This window comes from Lissotriton vulgaris, chromosome 7, assembly GCF_964263255.1.
Source record: "Lissotriton vulgaris chromosome 7, aLisVul1.2, whole genome shotgun sequence".
NCBI lineage: Eukaryota > Metazoa > Chordata > Amphibia > Caudata > Salamandridae > Lissotriton > Lissotriton vulgaris.
This window is the reverse complement of record NC_141695.1, coordinates 1,773,771,080-1,773,792,620: the sequence shown is the minus strand read 5'-3', so window position 1 is coordinate 1,773,792,620 and position 21,541 is coordinate 1,773,771,080. Positions and strand designations below refer to the sequence as shown.

At 51.0% G+C, this 21,541-nt stretch overlaps 1 protein-coding gene across 2 annotated transcripts in view; it reads left to right on the top strand.

The window, feature by feature from the left end:
* The window catches only part of BCAM (basal cell adhesion molecule (Lutheran blood group)), a 261,260-nt gene extending 241,405 nt beyond the window's left edge, over window positions 1-19,855 (top strand). For both annotated transcript variants that reach the window (XM_086933147.1, XM_086933146.1), the window contains 3 exons: window positions 291-432; window positions 14,957-15,071; window positions 17,478-19,855. In XM_086933147.1, the coding sequence (XP_086789273.1) occupies window positions 291-432; window positions 14,957-15,071 (257 nt within the window). In that variant the 3' untranslated portion in view covers window positions 17,478-19,855. The remainder of the gene's footprint in view (window positions 1-290; window positions 433-14,956; window positions 15,072-17,477) is intronic.
* The last annotated feature ends 1,686 nt before the right edge of the window (window positions 19,856-21,541 follow it).

Sequence of the window (21,541 nt, the reverse complement as noted above, 5' to 3'; positions counted from 1 at the left end):
CACGCTGTCCCTTGCCGTGAGGTTTCACCCTCATCTCCTCGTCTCAGACAAGCTGTCCCTTGCCGTGAGGTCTTACCCTGTCTCCTTGGCTCAGACAAGCTGTCCCTTGCCAAGAGGTCTCACCCTGTCTCCTCTGCTCAGATAAGCTGTCCCTTGCTATGAGCTCTCACCCTCATCTCCTCGGCTCAGACAGGCTGTCCCTTGCCGTGAGGTTTCACCCTCGTCTCCTCGGCTCAGACAGGCTGACACTTTCCAGGCGGTCTCACCCTGTCTTTTCTCTTGGTTTTCAGTGGACCAGCAGCAGGGGGGAAGCAGTACCGCCATCATCGCTGTCATCGTCTGCGTCATCCTCCTTCTCCTCATCGTCGCCCTCTTTTACTTCTTACAGAAGAAGGGCAAGCTGAGTTGTGGCAAGGCTGAAAAGAAGTCTCTGTAAGTAGCATCCAGGTTTCTCGGAGACTGTCTGTGTTCCACATGTTTGCCGCCGACTGTGTGTGTTATTCTGCCTATGTGAATGCCTGTCGCCAACGTCGAAAATCAGTCTGCCTATGTCGATGATGAGCATCAGCCTGCCTCTGTCCATGAGCATCAGTCTGCCTCTGTCGATGCTGAGCATCAGTCTGCCTGTAAATGTGTCACCAACGCCGAGAGTAAGTCTGCCTCTGTCGATGCCGAGCCTGTAAATATGTCACCAACGCCGAGAGTAAGTCTGCCTCTGTTGATGATGAGCATCAGTCTGCCTCTGTCGATGATGAGCATCAGTCTGTCTCTATATGTGTCACCAACGCCGAGAGTAAGTCTGCCTCTGTCGATGCCGAGCCTGTAAATGTGTTACCAACGCCGAGAGTAAGTCTGCCTCTGTCGATGATAAGCATCAGTCTGTCCCTATATGTGTCACTAACGCCGAGAGTAAGTCTGCCTCTGTCGATGATGAGCATCAGTCTGTCTCTATATATGTCACCAACGCCGAGAGTAAGTCTGCCTCTGTCGATGATGAGCATCAGTCTGCCTCTGTCGATGAGCATCAGTCTGCCTCTGTCGATGCTGAGCATCAGTCTGCCTCTGTCGATGCTGAGCATCAGTCTGCCTCTGTCGATGCTGAGCATCAGTCTGCCTCTGTCGATGCTGAGCATCAGTCTGCCTCTGTCGATGCTGAGCATCAGTCTGCCTCTGTCTGTGATGAGCATCAGTCTGCCTCTGTCGATGATGAGCATCAGTCTGTCTGTATATGTGTCACCATCGTCGAGAATCAGTCTGCCTCTGTCGATGAGCATCAGTCTGTCTGTATATGTGTCACAAACGCAGAGTAAGTCTGCTCTGTCGATGCCGAGCCTGTAAATGTTTCACCAGCGCTGAGAGTAAGTCTGCCTCTGTCGATGATGAGCATCAGTCTGTCTCTATATGTGTCACCAACGCCGAGAGTAAGTCTGCCTCTGTCGATGCCGAGCCTTTAAATGTGTCACCAACGCCGAGAGTAAGTCTGCCTCTGTCGATGAAGAGCATCAGTCTGTCTCTATATGTGTCACCAACGCCGAGAGTAAGTCTGCCTCTGTCGATGCCGAGCCTGTAAATGTGTCACCAACGCCGAAAGTAAGTCTGCCTCTGTCGATGATGAGCATCAGTCTGTCTCTATATGTGTCACCAATGCCGACCATCAGTCTGCCTCTGTCGATGATGAGCATCAGTCTGCCTCTGTCGATAATAAGCATCAGTCTGCCTCTGTCGATGCTGAGCATCAGTCTGCCTCTGTTGATGCTGAGCATCAGTCTGCCTCTGTCGATGCTGAGCATCAGTCTGCCTCTGTCGATGCTGAGCATCAGTCTGCCTCTGTCGATGCTGAGCATCAGTCTGCCTCTGTCGATGCTGAGCATCAGTCTGCCTCTTTTGATGCTGAGCATCAGTCTACCTCTGTCGATGCTGAGCATCAGTCTACCTCTGTCGATGCTGAGCATCAGTCTGCCTCTCTCAATGATGAGCATCAGTCTGCCTCTCTCGATGATGAGCATCAGTCTGCCTCTGTCGATGATGAGCATCAGTCTGCCTCTGTCGATGATGAGCATCAGTCTGTCTGTATATGTGTCACCAACGCCGAGAGTAAGTCTGCCTCTGTCGATGATGAGCATCAATCTTCCTCCGTCGATGAGCATCAGTCTGTCTCTATATGTGTCACCAACGCCGAGAGTAAGTCTGCCTCTGTCAATGATGAGCATCAGTCTGTCTCTATATGCGTCACCAACGCCGAGAGTAAGTCTGCCTCTGTCGATGATGAGCATCAGTCTGTCCCTATATGTGTCACCAACGCCGAGAGTAAGTCTGCCTCTGTCGATGATGAGCATCAGTCTGCCTCTGTTGATGATGAGCATCAGTCTGTCTGTATATGTGTCACCAACGCCGAGCATCAGTCTGCCTCTGTCGATGAGCATCAGTCTGCCTCTGTCGATGAGCATCAGTCTGCCTCTGTCGATGAGCATCAGTCTGCCTCTGTCGATGATGAGCATCAGTCTGCCTCTGTCGATGATGAGCATCAGTCTGCCTCTGTCGATGATGAGCATCAGTCTGCCTCTGTCGATGATGAGCATCAGTCTGCCTCTGTCGATGCTGAGCATCAGTCTGCCTCTGTCGATGCTGAGCATCAGTCTGCCTCGTCGATGCTGAGCATCAGTCTGCCTCGTCGATGCTGAGCATCAGTCTGCCTCTGTCGATGCTGAGCATCAGTCTGCCTCTGTCGATGCTGAGCATCAGTCTATCTCTATATGTGTCATTAACGCAGAGAGTAAGTCTGCTCTGTCGATGCCAAGCCTGTAAATGTTTCACCAGCGCTGAGAGTAAGTCTGCCTCTGTCGATGATGAGCATCAGTCTGTCTCTATATGTGTCACCAACGCCGAGAGTAAGTCTGCCTCTGTCGATGCCGAGCCTGTAAATGTGTCACCAACGCCGAGAGTAAGTCTGCCTCTGTCGATGATGAGCATCAGTCTGTCTCTATATGTGTCACCAACGCCGAGCATCAGTCTGCCTCTGTCGATGCTGAGCATCAGTCTGCCTCTGTCGATGCTGAGCATCAGTCTGCCTCTGTCGATGCTGAGCATCAGTCTGCCTCTGTCGATGCTGAGCATCAGTCTGCCTCTGTTGATGCTGAGCATCAGTCTGCCTCTGTTGATGCTGAGCATCAGTCTGCCTCTGTTGATGCTGAGCATCAGTCTGCCTCTGTCGATGCTGAGCATCAGTCTGCCTCTGTCGATGCTGAGCATCAGTCTGCCTCTGTCGAGCATCAGTCTGTCTCTAAATGTGTCACCAACGTCTAGCATCAGTCTGCCTCTGTCGCAGATGAGCATCAGTCTGCCTCTGTCGAAGATGAGCATCAGTCTGCCTCTGTCGATGATGAGCATCAGTCTGCCTCTGTCGATGATGAGCATCAGTCTGCCTCTGTCGATGATGAGCATCAGTCTGCCTCTGTCGATGATGAGCATCAGTCTGTCTGTCTGTATATGTGTCACCAACGTCGAGAATCAGTCTGCCTCTGTCGATGATGAGCATCAGTCTGTCTGTCTGTATATGTGTCACCAACGTCGAGAATCAGTCTGACTCTGTCGATGAGCATCAGTCTGCCTCTGTCGATGAGCATCAGTCTGCCTCTGTCGATGAGCATCAGTCTGCCTCTGTCGATGAGCATCAGTCTGCCTCTGTCGATGATGAGCATCAGTTCCCTCTGTCGATGAGCATCAGTCTGCCTCTGTCGATGATGAGCATATGTCTGTATCTATATGTGTCACCAATGCCGAGCATCAGTCTGCCTCTGTTGATGAGCATCAGTCTGCCTCTGTTGATGATGAGCATCAGTCTGTCTGTATATGTGTCACCAACGTCGAGCATCAGTCTGCCTCTGTCGATGAGCATCAGTCTGCCTCTGTCGAGAGCATCAGTCTGCCTCTGTCGATGAGCATCATTCTGCCTCTGTCGATGAGCATCAGTCTGCCTCTGTCGATGAGCATCAGTCTGCCTCTGTCGATGATGAGCATCAGTCTGCCTCTGTCGATGATGAGCATCAGTCTGCCTCTGTCGATGAGCATCAGTCTGTCTCTATATGTTTCACCAACGTCGAGAATGTCTGCCTCTGTCGATGATGAGCATCAGTTCCCTCTGTCGATGAGCATCAGTCTGCCTCTGTCGATGATGAGCATATGTCTGTATCTATATGTGTCACCAATGCCGAGCATCAGTCTGCCTCTGTTGATGAGCATCAGTCTGCCTCTGTTGATGATGAGCATCAGTCTGTCTGTATATGTGTCACCAACGTCGAGAATCAGTCTGACTCTGTCGATGAGCATCAGTCTGCCTCTGTCGATGAGCATCAGTCTGCCTCTGTCGATGAGCATCAGTCTGCCTCTGTCGATGAGCATCAGTCTGCCTCTGTCGATGATGAGCATCAGTCTGCCTCTGTCGATGAGCATCAGTCTGCCTCTGTCGATGAGCATCAGTCTGCCTCTGTCGATGATGAGCATCAGTTCCCTCTGTCGATGAGCATCAGTCTGCCTCTGTCGATGATGAGCATCAGTCTGCCTCTGTCGATGAGCATCAGTCTGTCTCTATATGTTTCACCAACGTCGAGAATGTCTGCCTCTGTCGATGATGAGCATCAGTCTGCCTCTGTCGATGATGAGCATCAGTCTGCCTCTGTCGATGAGCATCAGTCTGCCTCTGTCGATGAGCATCAGTCTGCCTCTGTCGATGAGCATCAGTCTGCCTCTGTCGATGATGAGCATCAGTCTGCCTCTGTCGATGAGCATCAGTCTGCCTCTCTCAATGATGAGCATCAGTCTGTCTCTATAGGTATCACCAATGCCGAGAGTAAGTCTGCCTCTGTCGATGCCGAGCCTGTAAATGTGTCACCATCGCCGGGAGTAAGTCTGCCTCTGTCGATGATGAGCATCAGTCTGCCTCTGTCGATGATGAGCATCAGTCTGCCTCTGTCGATGCTGAGCATCAGTCTGCCTCTGTCGATGCTGAGCATCAGTCTGCCTCTGTCGATGCTGAGCATCAGTCTGCCTCTGTCGATGCTGAGCATCAGTCTGCCTCTGTCGATGCTGAGCATCAGTCTGCCTTTGTCGATGCTGAGCATCAGTCTGCCTTTGTCGATGCTGAGCATCAATCTGCCTCTGTCAATGAGCATCAGTCTGCCTCTATATGTGTCACCAACATCGAGAATCAGTCTGCCTCTGTCGATGAGGAGCATCAGTCTGCCTCTGAATGTGTCATCAACATCGAGAATCAGTCTGCCTCTGTCGATGATGAGCATCAGTCTGTCTGTATGTATGTTGCCGACGGCGATTGTTGGTCTCTCTGTCTGTCAACAACATTGAGCGTCACTCTTTGTCAGTTGACAGTGAGCATCAGTCTGTCTGTATGTCTGTCAGTGAAGGCAAGCGTTAATCTGCATCTCTGTCACTGACCGTGGGAGTCAAGCTGTATGTCTGTCGCTGACGATGAGCACCAGTCTGTCTGTCTGTATGTCTGTTGAGAGAATCAGTCTGCCTATGTGAATGTCTGACCCCAATGACAAGTGTCAGTCTGTCTGTACTTCTCTGGCTAATGGAGAGCATCAGCGTATCTAGCTGTAAGTCGGTTGCCGACTGTGAGCATTAGTCTGTCTATCTGTATGTCTGTCACCAGCAGGGGGCATCAGTCTGTCTATCTGTATATCTGTCACCAGCGGGGGGCATCTGTCTGTCTACCTGTATGTCTAAGGCCGATATCTACCATCTTTCTGCTCATCTTTATATTTGTCATCAACAGCAAGAACCATTTTGTCTGTATGTCTGTCACCAACTGGGAGCATCCTGGATGGAGCTGGACTTCTGCACATTGTGGGTGGAGCTGGTCTTCCTTGTGTGGATAGAGCTGGTCTTCTGGTCTTCCTTGTGTGGATAGAGCTGGTCTTCCTTGTGTGGATAGAGCTTGTCTTCCTTGTGTAGGTAGAGCTGGTCTTCCTTGTGTGGGTCGAGCTGGTCTTCCTTGTGTGGGTCGAGCTGGTCTTCCTTGTGTGGATAGAGCTGGTCTTCCTTATGTGGATAGAGCTGGTCTTCCTTGTGTGGGTGGAGCTGGTCTTCCTTGTGTGGATAGAGCTGGTCTTCCTTGTGTGGGTAGAGCTGGTCTTCCTTGTGTGGGTAGAGCTGGTCTTCCTTGTGTGGGTAGAGCTGGTCTTCCTTGTGTGGGTAGAGCTGGTCTTCCCTGGTCGTCTTTGTGTGGATGAAGCTGGTCTTCCTTGTGTGGGTAGAGCTGGCCTTCCTTGTGTGGGTAGAGCTGGTCTTCCTTGTGTGGATGGAGCTGGTCTTCCTTGTGTGGGTAGAGCTGGCCTTCCTTGTGTGGGTAGAGCTGGTCTTCCTTGTGTGGGTAGAGCTGGTCTTCCTTGTGTTGGTGGAGCTGGTCTACCTTGTGTGGATAGAGCTGGTCTACCTTGTGTGGGTAGAGCTGGTCTTCCTTGTGTGGATAGAGCTGGTCTTCCTTGTGTGGGTGGAGCTGGTCTTCCTTGTGTGGGTGGAGCTGGTCTTCCTTGTGTGGGTGGAGCTGGTCTTCCTTGTGTGGGTAGAGCTGGTCTTCCTTGTGTGGGTAGAGCTGGTCTTCCTTGTGTGGGTAGAGCTGGTCTTCCTTGTGTGGATAGAGCTGGTCTTCCTTGTGTGGATAGAGCTGGTCTGGGTAGAGCTGGTCTTCCTTGTGTGGATAGAGCTGGTCTTCCTTGTGTGGGTGGAGCTGGTCTTCCTTGTGTGGGTGGAGCTGGTCTTCCTTGTGTGGGTGGAGCTGGTCTTCCTTGTGTGGGTAGAGCTGGTCTTCCTTGTGTGGGTAGAGCTGGTCTTCCTTGTGTGGATAGAGCTGGTCTTCCTTGTGTGGATAGAGCTGGTCTTCCTTGTGTGGATAGAGCTGGTCTTCCTTGTGTGGATAGAGCTGGTCTGGGTAGAGCTGGTCTTCCTTGTGTGGATAGAGCTGGTCTTCCTTGTGTGGATAGAGCTGGTCTTCCTTGTGTGGATAGAGCTGGTCTGGGTAGAGCTGGTCTTCCTTGGGTGGGTAGAGCTGGTCTTCCTTGTGTGGGTAGAGCTGGTCTTCCTTGTGTGGATAGAGCTGGTCTTCCTTGGGTGGGTAGAGCTGGTCTTCCTTGTGTGGATAGAGCTGGTCTTCCTTGTGTGGGTAGAGCTGGTCTTCCTTGTGTGGGTGGAGCTGGTCTTCCTTGTGTGGATAGAGCTCGTCTTCCTTGTGTGGATAGAGCTGGTCTTCCTTGCGTGGATGGAGCTGGTCTTCCTTGTGTGGATAGAGCTGGTCTTCCTTGTGTGGATAGAGCTGGTCTTCCTTGTGTGGATAGAGCTGGTCTTCCTTGTGTGGATAGAGCTGGTCTTCCTTGTGTGGATAGAGCTGGTCTTCCTTGTGTGGGTGGAGCTGGTCTTCCTTGTGTGGATAGAGCTGGTCTTCCTTGTGTGGGTAGAGCTGGTCTTCCTTGTGTGGATAGAGCTGGTCTGGGTAGAGCTGGTCTTCCTTGTGTGGATAGAGCTGGGCTTCCTTGTGTGGGTAGAGCTGGTCTTCCTTGTGTGGATAGAGCTGGTCTGGGTAGAGCTGGTCTTCCTTGTGTGGATAGAGCTGGGCTTCCTTGTGTGGGTAGAGCTGGTCTTCCTTGTGTGGATAGAGCTGGTCTTCCTTGTGTGGATAGAGCTGGTCTGGGTAGAGCTGGTCTTCCTTGTGTGGATAGAGCTGGTCTTCTTTGTGTGGGTAGAGCTGGTCTTCTTTGTGTGGGTAGAGCTGGTCTTCCTTGTGTGGGTAGAGCTGGTCTTCCTTGTGTGGATAGAGCTGGTCTGGGTAGAGCTGGTCTTCCTTGTGTGGATAGAGCTGGTCTTCCTTGTGTGGGTAGAGCTGGTCTTCCTTGTGTGGATAGAGCTGGTCTGGGTAGAGCTGGTCTTCCTTGTGTGGATAGAGCTGGTCTTCTTTGTGTGGGTAGAGCTGGTCTTTCTTGTGTGGGTGGAGCTGGTCTTCCTTGTGTGGGTAGAGCTGGTCTTCCTTGTGTGGATAGAGCTGGTCTTCTTTGTGTGGGTAGAGCTGGTCTTCCTTGTGTGGGTGGAGCTGGTCTTCCTTGTGTGGATAGAGCTGGTCTTCCTTGTGTGGATAGAGCTGGTCTTCCTTGTGTGGATAGAGCTGGTCTTCCTTGTGTGGATAGAGCTGGTCTTCCTTGTGTGGATAGAGCTGGTCTTCCTTGTGTGGATAGAGCTGGTCTTCCTTGTGTGGGTAGAGCTGGTCTTCCTTGTGTGGATAGAGCTGGTCTGGGTAGAGCTGGTCTTCCTTGTGTGGATAGAGCTGGTCTGGGTAGAGCTGGTCTTCCTTGTGTGGATAGAGCTGGTCTTCTTTGTGTGGGTAGAGCTGGTCTTTCTTGTGTGGGTGGAGCTGGTCTTCCTTGTGTGGGTAGAGCTGGTCTTCCTTGTGTGGATAGAGCTGGTCTTCTTTGTGTGGGTAGAGCTGGTCTTCCTTGTGTGGGTGGAGCTGGGCTTCCTTGTGTGGATAGAGCTGGTCTTCCTTGTGTGGATAGAGCTGGTCTTCCTTGTGTGGATAGAGCTGGTCTTCCTTGTGTGGATAGAGCTGGTCTTCCTTGTGTGGGTAGAGCTGGTCTTCCTTGTGTGGATAGAGCTGGTCTGGGTAGAGCTGGTCTTCCTTGTGTGGGTAGAGCTAGTCTTCCTTGTGTGGATAGAGCTGGTCTGGGTAGAGCTGGTCTTCCTTGTGTGGATAGAGCTGGTCTTCCTTGTGTGGGTAGAGCTGGTCTTCCTTGTGTGGGTAGAGCTGGTCTTCCTTGTGTGGATAGAGCTGGTCTTCCTTGTGTGGATAGAGCTGGGCTTCCTTGTGTGGGTGGAGCTGGTCTTCCTTGTGTGGATAGAGCTGGTCTTCCTTGTGTGGATAGAGCTGGTCTGGGTAGAGCTGGTCTTCCTTGTGTGGATAGAGCTGGTCTTCCTTGTGTGGGTAGAGCTGGTCTTCCTTGTGTGGATAGAGCTGGTCTGGGTAGAGCTGGTCTTCCTTGTGTGGATAGAGCTGGTCTTCCTTGTGTGGATAGAGCTGGTCTGGGTAGAGCTGGTCTTCCTTGTGTGGATAGAGCTGGTCTTCTTTGTGTGGGTAGAGCTGGTCTTCTTTGTGTGGGTAGAGCTGGTCTTCCTTGTGTGGGTAGAGCTGGTCTTCCTTGTGTGGATAGAGCTGGTCTGGGTAGAGCTGGTCTTCCTTGTGTGGATAGAGCTGGTCTTCCTTGTGTGGGTGGAGCTGGTCTTCCTTGTGTGGGTAGAGCTGGTCTTCCTTGTGTGGGTAGAGCTGGTCTTCCTTGTGTGGATAGAGCTGGTCTGGGTAGAGCTGGTCTTCCTTGTGTGGGTAGAGCTGGTCTTCCTTGTGTGGATAGAGCTGGTCTTCTTTGTGTGGGTAGAGCTGGTCTTTCTTGTGTGGGTGGAGCTGGTCTTCCTTGTGTGGGTAGAGCTGGTCTTCCTTGTGTGGATAGAGCTGGTCTTCTTTGTGTGGGTAGAGCTGGTCTTCCTTGTGTGGGTGGAGCTGGGCTTCCTTGTGTGGATAGAGCTGGTCTTCCTTGTGTGGATAGAGCTGGTCTTCCTTGTGTGGATAGAGCTGGTCTTCCTTGTGTGGATAGAGCTGGTCTTCCTTGTGTGGGTAGAGCTGGTCTTCCTTGTCTGGGTAGAGCTGGTCTTCCTTGTGTGGATAGAGCTGGTCTGGGTAGAGCTGGTCTTCCTTGTGTGGATAGAGCTGGTCTTCCTTGTGTGGATAGAGCTGGTCTTCCTTGTGTGGATAGAGCTGGTCTTCCTTGTGTGGGTAGAGCTGGTCTTCCTTGTGTGGATAGAGCTGGTCTGGGTAGAGCTGGTCTTCCTTGTGTGGATAGAGCTGGTCTGGGTAGAGCTGGTCTTCCTTGTGTGGATAGAGCTGGTCTTCCTTGTGTGGATAGAGCTGGTCTGGGTAGAGCTGGTCTTCCTTGTGTGGATAGAGCTGGTCTTCCTTGTCTGGGTAGAGCTGGTCTTCCTTGTGTGGATAGAGCTGGTCTGGGTAGAGCTGGTCTTCCTTGTGTGGATAGAGCTGGTCTTCCTTGTCTGGGTAGAGCTGGTCTTCCTTGTGTGGATAGAGCTGGTCTTCCTTGTCTGGGTAGAGCTGGTCTTCCTTGTGTGGATAGAGCTGGTCTTCCTTGTGTGGGTAGAGCTGGTCTTCCTTGTGTGGGTAGAGCTGGTCTTCCTTGTGTGGATAGAGCTGGTCTTCCTTGTGTGGATAGAGCTGGTCTTCCTTGTGTGGGTAGAGCTGGTCTTCCTTGTGTGGATAGAGCTGGTCTGGGTAGAGCTGGTCTTCCTTGTGTGGATAGAGCTGGTCTTCCTTGTGTGGATAGAGCTGGTCTTCTTTGTGTGGGTAGAGCTGGTCTTTCTTGTGTGGGTAGAGCTGGTCTTCCTTGTGTGGGTAGAGCTGGTCTTCCTTGTGTGGATAGAGCTGGTCTTCCTTGTCTGGGTAGAGCTGGTCTTCCTTGTGTGGATAGAGCTGGTCTGGGTAGAGCTGGTCTTCCTTGTGTGGATAGAGCTGGTCTTCCTTGTCTGGGTAGAGCTGGTCTTCCTTGTGTGGATAGAGCTGGTCTTCCTTGTGTGGATAGAGCTGGTCTTCCTTGTGTGGATAGAGCTGGTCTGGGTAGAGCTGGTCTTCCTTGTGTGGATAGAGCTGGTCTTCCTTGTGTGGGTAGAGCTGGTCTTCCTTGTGTGGATAGAGCTGGTCTGGGTAGAGCTGGTCTTCCTTGTGTGGATAGAGCTGGTCTTCTTTGTGTGGGTAGAGCTGGTCTTTCTTGTGTGGGTAGAGCTGGTCTTCCTTGTGTGGGTAGAGCTGGTCTTCCTTGTGTGGATAGAGCTGGTCTGGGTAGAGCTGGTCTTCCTTGTGTGGATAGAGCTGGTCTTCTTTGTGTGGGTAGAGCTGGTCTTCCTTGTGTGGGTGGAGCTGGGCTTCCTTGTGTGGATAGAGCTGGTCTTCCTTGTGTGGATAGAGCTGGTCTTCCTTGTGTGGGTAGAGCTGGTCTTCCTTGTGTGGGTAGAGCTGGTCTTCCTTGTGTGGATAGAGCTGGTCTGGGTAGAGCTGGTCTTCCTTGTGTGGATAGAGCTGGTCTTCCTTGTGTTGATAGAGCTGGTCTTCCTTGTGTGGATAGAGCTGGTCTTCCTTGTGTGGATAGAGCTGGTCTGGGTAGAGCTGGGCTTCCTTGTGTGGATAGAGCTGGTCTTCCTTGTGTGGGTAGAGCTGGTCTTCCTTGTGTGGATAGAGCTGGTCTGGGTAGAGCTGGGCTTCCTTGTGTGGATAGAGCTGGTCTTCCTTGTGTGGATAGAGCTGGTCTTCCTTGTGTGGATAGAGCTGGTCTTCCTTGTGTGGGTAGAGCTGGTCTTCCTTGTGTGGATAGAGCTGGTCTGGGTAGAGCTGGTCTTCCTTGTGTGGATAGAGCTGGTCTTCCTTGTGTGGATAGAGCTGGTCTGGGTAGAGCTGGTCTTCCTTGTGTGGATAGAGCTGGTCTTCCTTGTGTGGGTAGAGCTGGTCTTCCTTGTGTGGATAGAGCTGGTCTTCCTTGTGTGGATAGAGCTGGTCTTCCTTGTGTGGGTAGAGCTGGTCTTCCTTGTGTGGATAGAGCTGGTCTGGGTAGAGCTGGTCTTCCTTGTGTGGATAGAGCTGGGCTTCCTTGTGTGGGTAGAGCTGGTCTTCCTTGTGTGGATAGAGCTGGTCTGGGTAGAGCTGGTCTTCCTTGTGTGGATAGAGCTGGGCTTCCTTGTGTGGGTAGAGCTGGTCTTCCTTGTGTGGATAGAGCTGGTCTTCCTTGTGTGGATAGAGCTGGTCTGGGTAGAGCTGGTCTTCCTTATGTGGATAGAGCTGGTCTTCTTTGTGTGGGTAGAGCTGGTCTTCTTTGTGTGGGTAGAGCTGGTCTTCCTTGTGTGGGTAGAGCTGGTCTTCCTTGTGTGGATAGAGCTGGTCTGGGTAGAGCTGGTCTTCCTTGTGTGGATAGAGCTGGTCTTCCTTGTGTGGGTAGAGCTGGTCTTCCTTGTGTGGATAGAGCTGGTCTGGGTAGAGCTGGTCTTCCTTGTGTGGATAGAGCTGGTCTTCTTTGTGTGGGTAGAGCTGGTCTTTCTTGTGTGGGTGGAGCTGGTCTTCCTTGTGTGGGTAGAGCTGGTCTTCCTTGTGTGGATAGAGCTGGTCTTCTTTGTGTGGGTAGAGCTGGTCTTCCTTGTGTGGGTGGAGCTGGTCTTCCTTGTGTGGATAGAGCTGGTCTTCCTTGTGTGGATAGAGCTGGTCTTCCTTGTGTGGATAGAGCTGGTCTTCCTTGTGTGGATAGAGCTGGTCTTCCTTGTGTGGATAGAGCTGGTCTTCCTTGTGTGGGTAGAGCTGGTCTTCCTTGTGTGGATAGAGCTGGTCTGGGTAGAGCTGGTCTTCCTTGTGTGGATAGAGCTGGTCTGGGTAGAGCTGGTCTTCCTTGTGTGGATAGAGCTGGTCTTCTTTGTGTGGGTAGAGCTGGTCTTTCTTGTGTGGGTGGAGCTGGTCTTCCTTGTGTGGGTAGAGCTGGTCTTCCTTGTGTGGATAGAGCTGGTCTTCTTTGTGTGGGTAGAGCTGGTCTTCCTTGTGTGGGTGGAGCTGGGCTTCCTTGTGTGGATAGAGCTGGTCTTCCTTGTGTGGATAGAGCTGGTCTTCCTTGTGTGGATAGAGCTGGTCTTCCTTGTGTGGATAGAGCTGGTCTTCCTTGTGTGGGTAGAGCTGGTCTTCCTTGTGTGGATAGAGCTGGTCTGGGTAGAGCTGGTCTTCCTTGTGTGGGTAGAGCTAGTCTTCCTTGTGTGGATAGAGCTGGTCTGGGTAGAGCTGGTCTTCCTTGTGTGGATAGAGCTGGTCTTCCTTGTGTGGGTAGAGCTGGTCTTCCTTGTGTGGGTAGAGCTGGTCTTCCTTGTGTGGATAGAGCTGGTCTTCCTTGTGTGGATAGAGCTGGGCTTCCTTGTGTGGGTGGAGCTGGTCTTCCTTGTGTGGATAGAGCTGGTCTTCCTTGTGTGGATAGAGCTGGTCTGGGTAGAGCTGGTCTTCCTTGTGTGGATAGAGCTGGTCTTCCTTGTGTGGGTAGAGCTGGTCTTCCTTGTGTGGATAGAGCTGGTCTGGGTAGAGCTGGTCTTCCTTGTGTGGATAGAGCTGGTCTTCCTTGTGTGGATAGAGCTGGTCTGGGTAGAGCTGGTCTTCCTTGTGTGGATAGAGCTGGTCTTCTTTGTGTGGGTAGAGCTGGTCTTCTTTGTGTGGGTAGAGCTGGTCTTCCTTGTGTGGGTAGAGCTGGTCTTCCTTGTGTGGATAGAGCTGGTCTGGGTAGAGCTGGTCTTCCTTGTGTGGATAGAGCTGGTCTTCCTTGTGTGGGTGGAGCTGGTCTTCCTTGTGTGGGTAGAGCTGGTCTTCCTTGTGTGGGTAGAGCTGGTCTTCCTTGTGTGGATAGAGCTGGTCTGGGTAGAGCTGGTCTTCCTTGTGTGGGTAGAGCTGGTCTTCCTTGTGTGGATAGAGCTGGTCTTCTTTGTGTGGGTAGAGCTGGTCTTTCTTGTGTGGGTGGAGCTGGTCTTCCTTGTGTGGGTAGAGCTGGTCTTCCTTGTGTGGATAGAGCTGGTCTTCTTTGTGTGGGTAGAGCTGGTCTTCCTTGTGTGGGTGGAGCTGGGCTTCCTTGTGTGGATAGAGCTGGTCTTCCTTGTGTGGATAGAGCTGGTCTTCCTTGTGTGGATAGAGCTGGTCTTCCTTGTGTGGATGGAGCTGGTCTTCCTTGTGTGGATAGAGCTGGTCTTCTTTGTTTGGGTGGAGCTGGTCTTCCTTGTGTGGATAGAGCTGGTCTTCCTTGTGTGGATAGAGCTGGTCTTCCTTGTGTGGGTAGAGCTGGTCCTCCTTGTGTGGATAGAGCTTGTCCTCCTTGTGTGGATAGAGCTTATCTTCCTTGTGTGGATAGAGCTGGTCTTCCTTGTGTGGATAGAGCTGGTCTTCCTTGTGTGGATAGAGCTGGTCTTCCTTGTGTGGATAGAGCTGGTCTTCCTTGTGTGGGTGGAGCTGGTCTGTGTAGAGCTGGTCTTCCTTGTGTGGATAGAGCTGGTCTGTGTAGAGCTGGTCTTCCTTGTGTGGATAGAGCTGGTCTTCCTTGTGTGGATAGAGCTGGTCTGGGTAGAGCTGGTCTTCCTTGTGTGGATAGAGCTGGTCTTCCTTGTGTGGGTAGAGCTGGTCTTCCTTGTGTGGGTAGAGCTGGTCTTCCTTGGGTGGGTAGAGCTGGTCTTCCTTGGGTGGGTAGAGCTGGTCTTCCTTGGGTGGGTAGAGCTGGTCTTCCTTGTGTGGGTAGAGCTGGTCTTTCTTGTGTGGGTAGAGCTGGTCTTCCTTGTGTGGGTGGAGCTGGTCTTCCTTGTGTGGGTAGAGCTGGTCTTCCTTGTGTGGGTAGAGCTGGTCTTCCTTGTGTGGGTGAAGCTGGTCTTCCTTGTGTGGATAGAGCTGGTCTGTGTAGAGCTGGTCTTCCTTGTGTGGGTAGAGCTGGTCTTCCTTGTGTGGGTAGAGCTAGTCTTCCTTGTGTGGGTGAAGCTGGTCTTCCTTGTGTGGGTGAAGCTGGTCTTCCTTGTGTGGATAGAGCTGGTCTTCCTTGTGTGGATAGAGCTGGTCTTCCTTGTGTGGGTAGAGCTGGTCTTCTGCCTTGGGTGGGTAGAGCTGGTCTTCCTTGTGTGGGTGAAGCTGGTCTTCTGCCTTGGGTGGCTTTGGCCTTCTGAGTGTGTTGCTGGGGTGCGCTCCTCTGTCCATTAAACTGGTCTTCTAGGTGAGCTTGTCTGTTCTCCATGATCAGATGTGAGTTTTATTATCATTTTAAGAAGAGCCCCTGGTTGTATCTGTCAATCATCTTTCAGCTCATGAAATACCCTGTACATCTAACCTGCAACCTCTCTCTTGACCTCTCTCTAGGACCCACAAGGACACCAACACCAATGAGATTGTGGTGGAGATGAAGACGGACAAAAGGAATGAACAGAGGGGGCTGCTGTCATCCGGGGGAGGCGGGCGCCCCATGGGAGACTAGGTAACAGCCCATGCCACTTGTGTCCTGCAGTTCAAACGTTTTAAATGGTTAATTTACATGTGTTTATTTCAGCCTACTCCGCTAATTAGGAACACACTACTAAATTAATTGACAAGAATAAAGAAAAGACTTTGGATTTTATTGTAAACCAGGGGCATGGATATATATTGGGTTCCCCTTTCTATGCTACAAACACAAGGCGTGAGAGGTATTTAAGTGGGAGCAAGTTTTTTTTCTTTTTATATATATTCTTGTTTGCGCTCCACATCAATCAGAGGTATAGAAACCAAATAATGAAAGCTACCTAGAGCTATCCTAACCTTCTTATGTATTATTGAATGCCCTGATAGGATTTAATACAAAAAAGAGGGTGATAACCAGTGATGTTAATTACTCTGTCATCCGGTGATAATCGTCCACAAGTCTCTGGGTAGTTCAACAAAAGTCCCCAACACTGGAGGTCATTCTTAATTAGTCCTTCTGTCCTCTAATGTTCACAGGACTGGATTACTAAACCTGTTAGATTAGAAAACTAGCAATTATTTAAATTGTAAGAGGTACTATCTTACATTATTGCACTCCGGAGAACATTGCTTCAGGTGCTGTAGGAACATTGCCTAACACAGGGTGCCCAAGGGAGTGTTGCCCTGTTGTCACATTTAGTCCAAGAGCTAGTCGCTGCCAGGATTACTGTGGTGTTCATTTCTCCGATGCTCCCCATTCAGTCACTAACACATTACACTTGGAATAAGGGTTCTCCCGCTGGCGCGATCACTGCTGCTGCAGTGTGTGCTGCGTGGAGTTTGCAGGCTCTGTGTGCACTAGTGCAGCTGCTTCACAACGGCTCAGTGAAGCCAACTCTGTAGAGGTTCGACCCAGCCCGAGAGAACTCTTCTGTTCCTTGGTCATACGGTATTTGCTGGGATCTTGATGCCATCTTTCTGAAAACGTGTGAAGTAAAGCAGAAGGTTCCTAATGTTACAACAGAGAGTCTGAGGGCCTGAGTTACATCTCAGCGTATGGGTAACTCCGTGACGGTGATGCCAGATAAACCGTCCCCCGTAATATAAATCCCATAGGCAGGCTATCTGGTTTTAGGTTTAAACCTATAATAACTAATAAAACGCCACCGAAAGGAAAATAGCCATCACCGGAGTAAACATAGAAACACTGAAAAAACACCTTTGCAACCACAAACTAAGTGCCATTCAAAGAAAGGAAAAGATGAGTGAAAGAGACCTTTTTTTTTATTTCTTCTTGACGGAAGGTAGCATCAAAAAAGACTGGCCTGACATTATTCTGCTTGAGTTTTGTTGTTTAGGGATGACACTAATATATTGTCTCTTTTTCCTTCTTCTTGTTTCAGTGTTGTGGTCTTTGATCTAAAGATGCAGTGTTTAGAAGCACTTTTAAAGTTTATTCAGTTATTTTATAAACTGTAGAGAATCGGGAAATATCAAAATCATATTTGATATTTTGGTTACATTTGATTTCAATGATGGGGAAAATAGCTGGTTTCATAAGAATCTTTCCTAATATGTACCATCATATTTACCTACAGACAGAGAACGGGTGGAACCCTTTGATACATCAGCCCCTTTTCTAGTGAGTCAGTATTGATTGTAAGTCAATTGCCAAACACCCCAGGCTTTAAACATTCAATGCAAGGTGTATTGACAGGTATATGTGAAAAGAATGTTGTCGGAAAGCCTCTGAGATAGTGGTGAAAACATGACACCAGGCGTTTGGTAAACATGGAACGCAGTGTCACTTGGAATGCTGCTAAAAAAAAAATTCCTACCAAGTTCAATAAAGATTTGAGTGATATTGTTTGAATTTGCAGTAATTCATCTAGTATCTGTGAAAAAGCTGTACGATGGTCTGTCAAAAGCGATACCTAAGCTGAAGTGCCTCCCTGTGAGAGATCCTTGCCACTTGCAAGACGGAATGCTGAAAGCATCGTTACAATCTTCAGAGTTAATGAAGGATGCTACTAACTGTAGTCCATTCTGGTGCAGTAAAAATGTATTTGGACCTCATAAACCCTGTGCACACGCTATATATACATATGCAGAAAGCAAGCAATAATTTAAATGTAATTAAAATTCCATAGTTGCTGGAAAAACACCTAACCTGTTGTTTTTAATGGCACAAAAATGTGTAACCACTGATAACCACTGTTTTTTTAAGGTATTGAAAAAACTGAAAACCCCCCACCAGAATTTACAAAAAATAGAAACTGAAAACAGGAAAGCCTACCCATAGGATATTATCAGATTGTAATTGTGGCAGACAGGTTATCTGTCACCGTTGTGACGCAGTAAATCAGATCCAAGTGGTAAGAACATTCGAAAGGGTGAGGTTCTGTTGATTTGCTCTCATGTTCTCTTTTTCTTCCCTCGATAGGACTTGTCTCTTCCCAAGGATGGTGTCCATTTTGATGCAAGTTCTCCACGTTGACGCACTCCTTCGATTCGGCTGTTCTCCTCCATCCTGGCCCTCTGGGGGCTTTCTGTGCCCTACCCAAGAGGGAGCGGGTTCCGAGCCGTTACTGAACCCAACCTGTGGATTATTCTTTGAAACTTATGTCACGTGCTACTTTGATTTTTTTTATTTTCAACAAAGCCACCAAAAAAGGTCGGGTCATGACCAACTCATAGACGTTGATCGCAAATATATTTTTATCAAAGAAGAAGAATTTGGGATCAAGCAGGTGGATTCCTGAAGCGCCCAGAGGAAAACTTCTCCTGCTAGGAGGCGACAGCCCCAGGCTTGAGCTCCCTCCGCGACAAAGACTTTGACAGTATTTTCTGTAGGCCAGCATGCCCATTTGAAATTCAAAGGTCACCCCCTTTCTATCGCCAAACAGCCAAGTGGTCCTAAGTGGGGCAACTCTTTGTTTCATTGGTTTTCATCTGTTTTTATGTTTACACTACTGTTATTTTGTGGAGACCAGGTTCTCTCTCATCGCTCTGGTGTCTGTTTGGGGCGCCGGGCAGAGGGGGGCGGTGTGTATATACTCTGTACCATTGAGTCTGTTTTTACTGTTCACTGTGTAGGTCATTACACTGGTTTCATTTATATGTTATTAGAATAATACTGGGCTTTAATCAAGCTAGGACTTGGGGACACACTGGATGGGAAGGTTACTAGGCGGCCTGTGTTAGATCTCGGCGGACGGGTTGATCCGTCACAACGGTAACGGGTATCCAGCCCGCTGAAAAATACGTCTTTTTATATCCTATGGGATTCATATTTCGGCAGACGGGACTTCCGTCTCTGTTGTGACGAAGTAACCGGTCGCTGAGATCTAAATCCGGCCCCAGGTGCCTTCTGGTTTCTGCACTTCATGAAAAGCCCCAGAGCTGGAGGAAGGTGGGGATGGGAGGGAGGTTGGGTGCTTGATGCTTCGAGGCACCATGTTTCAATGCTCACTCTTGGGCAAATGGGGAATAATGAATTATCGCAGAGGCCACCACTGGGCTACAGATGGAGTTTGTGGTTCGTACACGGAAGGTTCGTCCAGCTCGATCCAGGGCCGATTTTGTGGATGCCGTTGTGCAGTAAATCTACACAACATGAATCTAAAATAACGGGCGGATTTACAATAACTGGCACATCCCTGCAGTTATTGTGCGTCACGCCTCCGCCCCCATGGATGCGCCGCATTTACAATGCGGCAAAAATGGACAGATGTGTGATGCATCTGTGCCCTAAAGGCGGTGCATTGCTGGAGTTGCGTCGCAAGCATGAAGCAGCTCCAGCAAGGCTCGGGGTTGCCCTATTTCTAACATGCTGTGTCACTCCTTACGCCTGCTTCAAGCAGGCGCAGGGTTTTGACGCAGAATGGGCTTAAAAGTGACTGAGTGAAATCTTGTAGATTTTACTCAGCCTCTTTTAGGAGGCGTTCCTGCGCCGGAACGCCTACATGAGGCGCAGGGCTTTACAACGTGACGCATCTCCCAGATGCGTCACGTTGTAAGTAGCCCGCACCATGACGCTGGATGTGCGCTGCCGCTGCATCCCAAAAGAGACGCGGCGGCGTAAAAGAGGTGCAAGGGGCTTGTAAATCTACCCCCAACTGCATTTGCTTATTCTGAGATTCTCCTCAAAATCTGTCATGGATCCCACCCAGGGCCTCCTTTGGACCCCCAATATATCTACGAAATGTGCGAAATTGCTGGGTTTTCAACCCAAATTTTGTGACATTTGAATTAAAATTTAGTAAAATTATGAATTTGTAGTGAAATGTAGTGGGCCGGTGTCACATGTCCCTTTTTGATGAGAGTGCACTTTGTGTGAAGGAAGTCTAGGGAGATACCAGCGAGAGGCGCGTGAGCACATCCTGGTGTCAGCGAAACGTTTTGTGTGCGCACCGGGGCCTCACTGCTATGTCGCTAGACTGGCTTTACGGAGGTGTGCACTCGGGGCAACAAAGTTACACAAAATAACCTAACACATTTTGCCGATGTATGCAGAGTGGGTAAACTCTAGCCCAGCCTGGGCACCACCATCCTGTGCCTCTCCGTCTGTGCCCTGAAGAAGACCCCACGGCACGGATTTGGACGCTTGTTCTACGTTTCTGTGGTTAGTTGTGAACAGCTTTAGAAGTTTTTAATTCTCTAGATATGATTTATAAAAGGAATGTCTCCGAACTTATGTCTGGCCTGTGGAGTTGGAAGACGCGCTCCTGCAGGTGGGCAAAAGGAGCGAAACTGTAACCAATGCTGACCTGTCCTACAGACGCCCTAACAAGTAATTAAATGACTTTGATACCTTTGTGAGCACGCGCGTCACTCTGCATGGCTGCGGGGGTTGGAGGGTCACACTGGGACCTTGGGCGGATGGGGGCCACGAGCCACGTTTGATGGAATCTTCTGTGCCCGGGGGTGTGACTCAAGACTCAACAGGACGAGGACGGGGGGGGGGGGGGGGGGCGTTGTCAAGGGTCCTCTTCACCCACTCTAAGCCCCACTTGGCCCTGTCCCACTCCAGCTGCACCTGTCAAAGGTCACTGGGGTAGGAAAGGGGGTTGGAGGGGGCATGAGTGGGAAGGGCTTTGGGTGGCACTGCCCTGGTCGTGCCCACTCCAGCGGCGCCGGTCAAAGGTACCAGGGGCAGGCAAGGTCGGCGCTGTGGGGGGGGGGCGGGGAGGGCATGGGTGGGAAGGGCTTGTAGATGGCAGTGCCCTGGTGGTGCCCACTTCGCCTTGTCGAAGGTACCAGGTGCATGCCAGGTTGGCACCGCCCGCTGGGGTAGGGTGGCAGGCGGCAGGTGAGGGGGCGCTGGGCATGGCTCTTTCTTGTTTGTGTGGTTCTCTGCCTTGGATCCGGTGCCAGGCATTCCTTCTCCATGCGTAACCCGTGATCCCGTGGCTGTGGGGGAGGGGAGGCTTTTGAGGGTGAAGATCTGAGCCTGAAGTGGGCAGACGCAGAGCCGGGAGGGGCAGAGCCGGCGGGGGCAGAGCACTCAGGAATGTGGGAGTTGTGTGTAGAGAGCGGCAGCTGTTGGGAAAACACCAGGTGTGATAATCCGTCCCTGTCTGGGCCTCGCGCCTCTGTGGGAGCCTCGAACACCAGAGTCGGCCCCCTCACTCCCCTGCATGAGCCTCGAACACCAGAGCCAGCCCCCCTCACTCCCCTGCATGAGCTTCGAACACCAGTGTCAGCCCACTCACTCCCTTGCATAAGCCTCGAGCACCAGCATAAGCCCCTCACTCCCGATGCACGAGCCTCAAACACCAGTGTCAGCCTCCCTCCCCTGATGAGCTTCGAACACCAGTTCCATCCCCTCATTCCCCAGCACGAGCCTCGAACACCAAGATAAGCCGCCTCACTCCCCTGCATGAGCCTCGAACACCAGCTTAACAACCTCACTCCCCAGCACGAGCCTCGAACACCAAGATAAGCCCCTCACTCCCCATGCATGAGCCTCGAACGCCAGTTCCAGCTCCCTCACTCCCCATGCACGAGCCTCAAACACCAGTGTCAGCCTCCCTCCCCTGATGAGCTTCGAACCCCCCTCACTCCCCATGCACGAGCCTCAAACACCAGTGTCAGCCTCCCTCCCCTGATGAGCTTCGAACCCCAGTGTCAGCCCCTTCACTCCCCTGCATGAGTCTCGAACACCAGTTCCATCCCCTCACTCCCCTGCATGAGCCTCGAGCGCCAGCTTAACAACCTCACTCCCCAGCACGAGCCTCGAACACCAGTGTCAGCCCCCTCACTCCCCTGCATGAGCCTCGAGCACCAGCTTAACAACCTCACTCCCCAGCAGGAGCCTCGAACACCAAGATAAGCCCCTCACTCCCCTGCATGAGCCTCGAACACCAGTGTCAGCGCCCTCACTCCCCTGCATTTATTTTAATTTATTTATTTATGCGTTGTTATATAGCGCAGACTTTACCAGAAGGTGTCCGAGCACTTCACAATAGAAACAGTAATGATACATGAGGAAAAATTACAAGTCAG